The sequence below is a fragment of the Saccopteryx leptura genome, chromosome X (genome assembly GCF_036850995.1).
Source record: "Saccopteryx leptura isolate mSacLep1 chromosome X, mSacLep1_pri_phased_curated, whole genome shotgun sequence".
NCBI classification, from domain to species: Eukaryota; Metazoa; Chordata; class Mammalia; order Chiroptera; family Emballonuridae; genus Saccopteryx; species Saccopteryx leptura.
Window position 1 is genome coordinate 136,460,437 of NC_089516.1, and position 11,367 is coordinate 136,471,803.

General features: G+C 35.2%; 1 protein-coding gene across 1 annotated transcript in view; it reads right to left on the reverse strand.

Moving 5' to 3' along the window:
* Positions 1-11,367, reverse strand: part of MCF2 (MCF.2 cell line derived transforming sequence) — a 143,245-nt gene that overhangs the window by 88,266 nt on the left and 43,612 nt on the right. The window contains 5 exon segments of the mRNA XM_066357891.1: positions 3,554-3,668; positions 3,981-4,114; positions 5,807-5,956; positions 7,360-7,476; positions 8,113-8,232. Coding sequence (XP_066213988.1) covers positions 3,554-3,668; positions 3,981-4,114; positions 5,807-5,956; positions 7,360-7,476; positions 8,113-8,232 — 636 coding nt within the window.

Consider the following 11,367-nt stretch of genomic DNA (forward strand, 5'->3'; position numbering starts at 1 on the left):
AGAAACCAGAGCTTCTCAGGAAAATGGCTGGTTCCAACACTGAAGCTGAGTAGGAATAAGATGAGCTTGGACCATCTCTTTATGATAGAAAGTAAAGAAGTGATAAAAATAATGTTTGTACATATCACAAGGATACAATAGCCAGTTAGAAAAAACAAAATAGTTAAGAAGAGTAATAAATTATAAACCATCAAAAATCTAGGAAGCCATGAACATGATATATAAATAAATGGGGAGAAGGGAAGGCCCTTGCTTACATTAGCATACCTATGTGGACTGGTAAATGTGAAGCGGACATTGCAGAAGAAAAATTGGCATTTCACAGCTATTATACTAAAGTCTGGTTGAAGCAGTAAACATCAATTGATACTAAACCTATGGAGATCTTTTGATGAGAAGCATGATATTTGCAGGGGTTAAATTTTCTCCCCACATATTCCCTATTAGATACAAGGGGGGAAATGTAACCATACAGTGGAAAAATTCAAAAGAACCTTGACTGGATGATCAAAATTCATATCAACAATAAGGAAGAGATGGACTTCTTTACCTTGAGATGTGATACTCTTAGGACACATTACATATGTGGTATTCTAGGTGGTCATACACAAAATCATGAGATAATGTCAGACAAACTCAAAATGAGGAACATTTTATTATAAAGAATACTGTATTATATTGTTGCCTCTGAGGGTTTTTTTTCCTTTGCTTAATCCCTTCACTTTTTCACCCAGCCCCTCAACACTCTCATCTCTGACAGCTATCAGTCTGTTCTCTGTCTCTATGAGTCTGTTTCTATTTTTTGTTACTTTATTCTGTTCATTATATTCCACATGTAAGTGAAATCACATAATACAATTTACAAATGATGTATTATAGAATTATACACCTGAAATCTATATTATTTTATTAACCAATGTCACTCCAATAAATTTAATTAAAAATAAAATAAAATAAATCATAAACAGGATTGTTATTCAAAAATGTCAATCTCATAAAAATACAACAACTATGGAAATATTCTAGTTTAAAGGCAACTAAAGAGAAATAACATTAATGCAATACACAACCCTCTAGACTAGATCCTATACTGGACAGAGAAAAATGATATAAAGGATAGTATTGAGTCAATTTACAAAATTGTAATACTTATGGCAGCTAATACAAAAATATTGCACTATTGTTGAATGTATTGAAGTTAGTAACAGTACTATGATTATGAAACAGAATATTCCTATTATGTGTATTCAAAAATATAACAAGTTTGGGCCCTGGCCGGTTGGCTCAGTGGTAGAGCGTTGGCCTGGTGTGCAGAAGTCCCGGGTTCGATTCCCAGCCAGGGCACACAGGAGAAGCGCCCATCTGCTTCTCCACCCCTCCCCCTCTCCTTCCTCTCTGTCTCTCTCTTCCCCTCCCGCAGCGAGGCTCCATTGGAGCAAAGATGGCCCGGGCGCTAAGGATGGCTCCTTGGCCTCTGCCCCAGGCGCTAGAGTGGCTCTGGTCGGACAGATTGATGCCCAGGAGGGGCAGAGCATCACCCCCTGGTGGGCAGAGCGTCGCCCCCTGATGGGTGTGCCGGGTGGATCCCGGTCAGGCGCATGTGGGAGTCTGTCTGACTGTCTATCCCCGTTTCCAGCTTCAGAAAAATACAAAAAATATATATATAACATGTTTGAAAATATTGAAAATTTTCTGAAAGTTGGAAATTGACAAATAAGTTTTTAAGTTAATTTCATAAAAATGCAGAGTCTATCTGCATGGAATTAAGAGATAAAGATCGTGTTAGTAAGATTACAATCCCAGATAAACAACAACAATACTGCTTACAGGGAACAACTTACAAAAACAGAACATAATGGTGGGATAAAAAATTTAATATGGATGAAAGTTAACATATAAATAAAGGGATAATAGGTATGTTCAGAAAAAGTGTTATTTTTGCATGTATTCAGTTGAGAAGGAGGGAGAGACACAAATACCTGGAAATACCAAGAGTAATTTGACCTATTCCTACTTTGAGAAAAATTCCATGGAAAGCATGGCATTACAAAATCTGTTTGAATCCCAGGAAGGAAAGGGCTGGTAGTAGTAACTGATCCCTGTGTCCGGAATGCAAAAACCATATTGAAGATACTGCCCTTCATCTAACAGCCAAGTCCTCTGATTTGATCTTCAGCTCACTCTGTGAGCAGCCTCTCAGCCCTCGTCACTGTCCTATAGTTAGCTTCTACTTTTCTTTGTAGTTATGTCCAAGTTTCTCACAGTCTCTTTCATATATGTTACCAGGGAATCAAAGGAAAGCTCGCTTATTTTCTCTCCTCCATGTGGCCAGCTTTTTCTACTCATGAATGGCTTACTTACTTGGTATTTCATTTGTTCTAATAGGATTAGGTTTAGGTCCATTTGAAACATATGATCTTCAATATGGTTTTCTGATTTGAAAAATAAACTTTTGCTCAGTCATTCTCTTGAATTATCAGAAAAAATTTCAGGCCCTGGCCACTTGGCTCAGTGGTAGAGCATTGGCCTGGCATGTAGAAGTCTTGGGTTCTATTCCTAGTCAAAGCACACAGGAGAAACGACCATCTGCTTCTCCAACCCTTCCTCCCTTCTCTCTCTCTTACTCTCTCTTCTCCTTCTGCAGGCAAGGCTCCAATAGTTCAAGAAAAGTTGGCCCTGGGCACTGAGAATGGCTCCATGGCCTCGCATCAGGCACTAAAATAGCTCAGTTGCCAAGCAACAGAGCAGTGGCCCCAGATGGGCAGAGCATTGCCTGGTAGGTGGCTTGCCAGGTGGATCTCAGTCAAGGTGCATGTGGGAGTCTGTCTCTGCCTCCCTGCTTCTCAGTTAATAAAAAAAGAAAAAGGAAGAAAAAAATTTCCAGCTAAACTAATATAAAATTAATTTTTCCACACTTGAAAAACATCCACAGTGTGCTTCTCCACTAAAATTGTCAATGGAATTCAAGGCAATGCAACAGGTTCAGCATCTTTTCTTCCAAGCTCAGACTTTTCACTGGATATTCTGATGGGTAATGATAAGATCATTGGATTTAAAGATATTCTCAATGACCCATTATTACTCCTCAAAATAGTCAGTTTGAGCTTTGAAGAAATGAAAGACAATAAAACTGTTGCACTGCCTTGAATTTCATTTGCAATTTCTTTTTTATAATTTAGAAATTAAATTAAATGGGGTGACATTAATCCTTAAGAGCACATAGGTTTCAGGTAAAAATCTCTATAGCATTTGATGTGTTGATTGTGTTGTGTGTGCCCATCACCCAAAGTCAGATAATTTTCTGTCATCGTATATTTGTCCTTCTTTCCTCTCCTCTCCCAACTCCTTCCCCTGGAAACCATTGCACTTTTATCTGTGACCATGAGTCTCAGTTTTATATCCATTTGCAATTTCATTGGAGCAAGCAGATCCTGGATGTTCTCATTTTTTCCCAACTCTCGATGGGTATAAATGTGAAACTGTATATCTAATGATCAAAAAATAAGAACCTCTGATATGATGAAAATAAATGCATAAAAAATGTTTAACCGACCTCTTGAAAATCCTGCTCAAACTTCCATAGTTGCAGATATTGCTCCATTTTTAGTTGGTGTTTTTCCCAAAATCCATCAAAAGCAATTTCCATATCATGTACTTGTGTCAGCAATCTTTAAAAAAGAAGTCATAGAATTCCTTAAAAACAATGACTTATCTTATAGGTATGTAGGTAAACCTGATTTGGATATTAAGAAACATAGGCAATGTCACAGCCCTTGACACTTGATCCCAGTACAGACCATCAGTGTCTTTAGAACACCTTCTGTAAGCAATCTAACTTTTGTGATAAAACTCAGAAATCAAGTCCTCAGATTTCCAGAAGTATAAGAATACTTTAATACTTAACAGATTGCAGTAAAAACGTATAGTTCTCTTTCAAAAGTATAATATAAGAAACTCTAAATCCAAATGAAAGCACTCACTTATTAACAGTTTGATAGTCGCCACTTATTTGTTGATAATGTTCAAGTCTTGAACTGACAGCTTCTTCAGTGTCAGGCACCTCCAGATTTGTTAGCAGAATTTTCCCTTCTTTGGTTACAGCTGTAATATCATTCTGTACAAAGGTACAATAGGGTATCAAATAGCTACTAGTAACTTAAACTAAATGACCTGAAGAGAAGGAAGCATATACCTATAGTATGCATAATAAAAAAGTAGTTCTAGAATGGCCTTTGCTTTCAAAACTGAAAAAAACAAGGAATACCTCACTACCACAGAACCTAAAAGCTGTGAAAATCTCTGTGAAGCTTCTGCCTATTGAGATGAATATTGCAATCACTATTTCTATAACAGCTTTACAGGCAGTAGTACCCCATGTACCAAATTGTAGCATCCTTCTCTTACTAGTAAAAAATTATAAGTTATTCTATTCTATTAGGCTAATATTTTTAATGTACTTAATTAAAGCAGTAGTAGCATAACAAAGACTACCATACTAGAAAGCAAAGCTACAAATAACATTTAATGCATGTTCAGATATAGTTAGATGCCTTCCTTACTAATCCTTAATTGTTACCTGCCACTGCCTGCCACAGTATTATGTTCATATTTGGATTAATTAGTTAATCATGAAGCATATGCTTCTATTCAGAAGGTGTTAACCTTGAACAGTGGATTCTTCGGGCATATAAGCGTGGTTTATGACTTCCTTCAGGAGATTCAAAAATTTGGGTGTACATGTATGTTTCTGGGAATACATTCCTTGATACCACCACCAATATGAATAAGGACATAAATATTAAGGGTTAGTGCCAACTATGTACCAAAAACTGTTGTACATAAATCACATACTTTACTTCATTTCATCCTCATCTTGACAACGACCCTACTAGATATGCATGTATCATCATTCTCATCATCATCACCACCGTTATCATCAAGCTCATTACTTACATTAAAAAAAGAAACTGAGAGAGGATAAGCAAATTGCCCAATAATACACAGCTTGTAAGAGACAGAGCTTTTTTTTCCTTAAGGAGTTTTGTTGTTCGAGGATTCAAAATTTCATTTATTCTCCTCTTCTTAATTTAAAACTGTCTTGTCTACATAGAGTTTGTATCTGCCAGTGCCCCAGCAAGCCTCTTATCATATGAAGGACATTAGTTCTACAGAGAAGCCTAGTGCTTGTTCAGAAAATTCATAAACTTTTTGAGAAAAATGAATCTAAAGTACTCGGTTATTGTCTGAATCATGACTCAGAAACCTTCATAACCCAACACTCCAGATAACTGGGTAGAAAAGCAAAATCAACTTGCTACTTATTTTACAAAACATAAAAACTAGAACTCTGTGGAAAAGAAAGCCTGTAATCAATTGATTAGTTTTTCACTTGGTCCAAATGCTGGCACATGGCAGAGTTGGGACAAGAAACCAGGCCTCCTGACTCCTCATCAAGTTCTCCATTTTACATAGTAACTGTGGCAGATGTTAAAATAGAATACCTGTGTACCTCCAAGGAGAAAGAATGACTGTGGATTTCTTATTCTGGAGCATTTATAAACAATTCTATTTACAAATAAACAACTTCTCAAGAGAATGTACCATTTACAAAGGGGACATTTTGACTCAACCTATTCAGGACATTCTCTTCTTGGAAAGTATTCTAATTTTTTTCTTAGTGTGCTTTATAATATATAAACATATCTTTTGCCTCCTTATCCAACAATTAGTGTGAAATGGACACAATGAATACCTCTCTAGAAAAAGACCATGGACAGCATTTGTTTGTCCCCTCTATTAGACATACCTTCAGCAGATGGTACCTTTCAGCATGAATTGCAAGAATTTCTTCTATTGCGGGAATATTATGTGGTAGTTCTGTCTCAGCCAGTTCAGTTCCAAAAGACTGTAACATTTGAGCCATTTCTTTCACTGTGAGGGCAAATTTTTCTATAGCCTGCAAAGAGCCAGTGATTCTTTTAATTCTGTGAAAACTCAGCCAGTGTATCAAAACCTAGATCAGTAACTGTATTTACTCTTATTTAGGTATTACAGCAAACATGTATACTATAAACTCTTCTCTGCTAAGGAAAATTAGCTTTTCCCATTGCAATCAACTTTAAGTTTGCATCCAAGCCTCTAAGAAACTACTCAGGTGAAGAGTTTTCTTGAATATCTTTTAACTAAATTTCTGTACTTATTTGTTCAACACCAGTGAAAACTATTTCTTAAAGATGCCATATATTGAGTAATTTATTTTATGATATATAAAAACATAGTGTTTTCCTTATTCTAGTAAAATCTACAATTGTAAAATTGCTTTATAATAACTTCATTTCTGAAGAGAGATGAGAACATCAAAGCCACTTTATATTTATTATAGTTTATGAGCAAGTGTTAGCATTTCAAGCAAGATGAAGGAATGAGGTGATGAAAGAACATTTAGTCACAACAATTCATTCCAGGTTCCTAAAATGTCAAATAAGATTGTATTGTTTATTTTGTTTCTGAAATCAATTACTCAAAGAAAGAAGAACATATAGAGACCATATAAATTCTGTGTGCCACATAGCTCAAGGTTCCTGATCTTTTTTATTTATAGCTCAACAGTACTTAACACATTTTCGTATGAATGAATAGAACTATTAAATGAAAAATAAGCATGAGAAAAATAGAACCCTGGTTTAATTAAACATCATTTAATTACCTCCTTCAAAAGGGTTCTTCCATCTTTGGGATTTGGAGTAGATATTTTTATACCACAAACACCCCTGTGAGGCACAGCGCCCTTGTCTATTATAAATTTATAGAACAGAAGGACTCTTTGCTATAAATCTCACTGCCTCAGGATCACCAGCACCAATGTAAGACTAACCATACGACTTGCATTTTTGAGGGCCTGCCATGTGCTAGGCACCATGCCAAACATTTTATATTTGTTATCTCAATTAGTCTCCCCAATATCCTTATGAGTTAAAGTATTATTATTCCCATTTTAAAACTGGGAAAAATGAGACTCAGAGAGGTTATACAACTTGTGTAAGTTTACACAATTAAAAATCATCAGTGCCAGGACTTGAATCCCAATGCTTTGTTCCTTCAAGTTACTATATGGCCACAGGAGGGTTGGAGAGAGGACGATCTCCTTATTCCCTAGGCCTTTCCTTCAGTTGTCATCCTCAGTGAGCCTTAATTGTTTCTAGATATTTCTTATGGAATAAAATCAAGATGTTTAATCATAAATATATTTTAAACTAGAGTCCAGAAATCTGTTTTTCCCAAAGTGGAAGAGAATTCTAGCACTAGTTTTAAAAGCTAACATGAACTATAGGCTCTGCAGTAAGGACAAAAGAAACATACATTTCGGAAGATGACCCATTCACTGTGACAGTACTGCAAGGTGCCGCCTAACTCAGGGGTTAACTGCTTGTCATCAATGTATGTCAGCAAATCACTGAGTGAGCTCAGCATAACAACCTATATAAATAAGCAAGAAAGGTACTATTAACTTCCCTTAATGGAATCACTACATTCAATTGTACAATAAACTTTAGCATTTATTTAGCAAAAATGTATGTTTTATAAATAGTTCTAACAATTTTCTCCTGTACACTCCCCACATGTATGTGCTACTTTCTTCAGGTAATAACAGTTTTTAGCTACAAAACATTTCTTTGTAAAGCAAAATTAATCTCCATAGAAACACAAACACCTGATTCTCCTTGATCTAAAATTTTGTACCTTTAATGGTCAACCTTCTGAAAGAATATTATGCTTACCACAAAGTAAAAGGTTTTTATGTATTCAATTATAATTTATAAGGAGAGACTTATCTTTGCAAAAGTATCAGAATTTATGAACACTCTATTCCTAGCCCTAAAAACATATAAAAATATATATATTAAAAAACACAAACATGATACTCTGAACTAGTTCAGGATATAAGTTCATGAGATTTCAGATACATAGGACATATACTCATTATTTTCTAAAATGAAATGTCCTGATGTTATACACACAAGCATACATATATAGCTCATATAAAATATCAACAATATGTAAAATTTTCATGAGTCTTAAAGGGATAAAATATTTAAAAATATATACTCTTACCGGTAGTTTGATAATGAAATCTTCTTGACTAAATCGAAATCCAATGTCTGTGAACGTTCGTTGAAGAAAACTGGTTGGACGTAGAACCAATACCAAGTGTAAGTTCCCAGGGAAGGAAGCCTTTATAAAGAAAGAATACAAGAAAAAAGAAAATAATGTCAAAACATGCACTCAAATGAGCATGTATCAGAAAATTGTAATGAAAGAAAACAAATTTAAAAGTCATAAAAAACACTAAAAAGACAAACTTTAAAAATAGATATTGATGAAACCTAAAGACATGAAAATAGAAATAAATCTAATGTAAGGTGTAAGGTCAAATCTTTGCAATGCTCATTGCATGGAATATTCTTACATTAAATTAAGTTCCAAGTTGCAAAGAATTAAACTCTTAAGCTTCATTTTAAAGTTAGTGATTTGTATTCAAGTTGCATTTATTCCTAGGGTAGCCTTAAAAGCCAAAGGGAGTTGAAATGCTTGTCACAAACAATAGAAGAAAAGTATATTATGAACAATTTTTTTCATCCAAGTAACATTCCCTGAATATCTTCTATTCATCCACTCCATGTACTTAAGTGAATAATAATCAGGCACTGTTAGCATTCAGTGTACACAAATTAATAAAATATAGTCTCTACCATTCTTGCAAGAAAATGACAGTTTATAGTGGAACCATTATTAACCAGTAGCTCTAGAGCATGATAAATTAATAAGTGAAACAAGGGAATTAGAATAATATACAATAGGAAACGGTAGCACTGAACATTTCAGACCTAAGAACATCAAGAAAGGTTTCAAAACATAAGGAGGAATTGCTTAGAATAACAGAATGTTGATCTGGTGCAACAATGTTCCCCACCTTCTAGGATACTGGCACATATTAGGTGGTCAAGAAATAATTGCTAAAGAATGCAAAAGATAAGAAGGGAGCTATGCAAGATTGGTGAGGGATGGATTAGTATAGATGGATATTAATAATAAATTACCACATATCAAATGAATACTCTTTGCCAAGTATTCTGCCAACATTATCATAGCTCCTCTTCATAATAATCTTTTGAAGTAATTAGGTGAACCACTTTTACAAATAAAGAAAGTGAGGCTCAGAAAGTTTAACTTGACCCAGCTGGTGAAGGGTGAAGCCTTAATTTATACTTGAGTCTGTGCATTTAATCACTAAATGACCCCACTTATTCAAGAGGTTCCAATCAGGAAAGCTAGAGGAAAATGATGCTGGGGGTGTAGCAATGGGAGATAATGCTAACAAGATGGGCAGGAGCCAGTTCAGGAAAGACTGGGTTTTCTCCCTAGGGGCAAAAGGAGACTCTAAGAGGTTTTAAGAAGCAGAGCAACATGATCAGTTTGCATTTTAGGAGGATCACTTTGGTATTGGGTTTGGATAAGAGTGAAAGCAGACAGGATTTCTGAGCTAGGAGGCTAGCACTGTAACCCAAGCTAGGAATGAGGAATTCCTGAACTAGAGCAGTAGTAGCAGGGATGGGAGATACATTCTACAAGACATGATGATTGAATGTGTCTTATAAGAAAGAAATAAAGAAAACCAGGAAGTCAAACTCCAGATTTCTGGCTCGAGTAGTAGGTGAACGGTACAACCCTCACTGATTGGGTAACACAGAGTAGTGAGTTTTAAGAAGGGGAATAAGATACTGATTCCCATTCCTGGACATGGTGGGTTGGAAGGGTAAGCAGGACATCCAAATAATGTCCATCAGCAAATATATGTACAAGGAAGGAGGAAAAGAAATCCAGACTGGGAAAGTTGGGAGTCAGCTTCAAAACAGTAGATTAAAGCAAAATAATGAAAAATATGTCAAAGATGTTTAAAATACAATAATATGTTGAAATATTAATAATTAAACAAAACTGTATGATAAAAATTCTTAAGATATTGTGGGGCAGAGGTAATGGGAACTCTGTATTTTCTGCTCAGTTTTCTATGAACGAAAACCTGCTCTAAAAAAATAGAGTCTATTTAAAACTATATAATTTTCACTAAGGTATAAGACCTAAACTCTTGAGAAAATGACATTTAAAATTGGGATTTTAAAAATTTAACTTGAAATGGTAATAAAACATAAACAATTAAGTGACAATGAGAACTAGAAACAAAGAGAATTGAGTGTCATACAAATAGGTAAAAAAGCACAAAATTAAATCAGTCAGTTAAACAATAGTAATAAATAGACACAGATTGTGATGACTGTCCAACTCATGTGGCCATGTCTGTGTTACTCTCTGCCTTGATGAAAAACTTCTTTCCCTCTGCTATACTTTGAATGTTTCTATTCCCCCAAAATTCATATGTTGAAACAACCCCTAATATGATGACATTTGGAGGGGGGGCCTTTGGAAGGTGATTAAGGCATGAGGTTGAAACCATCATAAATGGGATAAGTGCCTTATAAAAGGGATCCCAAAGAGATCTACCACCCCTTCTGCCATGTGAGGACACACAGAAAAGATGACCTTCTATGAACCAGGAATTGGGCTGTCACCAGACATTGAATCTGCCAGAACTTTGATGTTGTACTTCCAACCTCTAATACTATGAGAAATAAATTTGTTTATAAGCCACCCAGTCTATGGTATTCTGTTATAGCACCTCAAATGAGTTTTAAAAGCCTCTTACTATTCATAATATTGGTTCCTAACAAAAACTGTTATCTCTACATGACCTGCTTTCCAACACACAGTGATTACTAGTGGGATGAAGAAGACAATGTAAGCAGGACCAAAGTCCTGCCCTAGGATTTTTCAAATCAGTGCTAAAGGGAGGAAACTTTGAAGGTGCAGTTCCAGAGCTACTGGTAGTCATGACCCCTGCTGCTGGAGAAAGCTTATTTCAAAGTTCAAAGCCAACTACAGGTATAACAGAGAAACAGTAGAGAGAAAGAATCCCAAAGATAATGTACTTTTTATTCTCTATTATGTATATAATTTTATGCTAAGCACGGTACACACTTCCCACATTTATTGTAAGCATTAAAAGAAATAGTGAATATGAAAGTACATATTTTGTAAATTCTAAAAAAAAATCAGTAAAAAAATTTTCTTTGGATTCTTACATAAGCAGGTTTAGATAGAGAACTACTGTAATATGGATAAAGTCTTACTTATGGAGAATCTCTGACAGGGATTTGTGAGAACTCTGATCCTATTTTTAGAGTGAGAACACTGAATCTATTTTTTTATTTTTATTTATTCATTTTAGAGAGGAGAGGGAAAGATAGATAG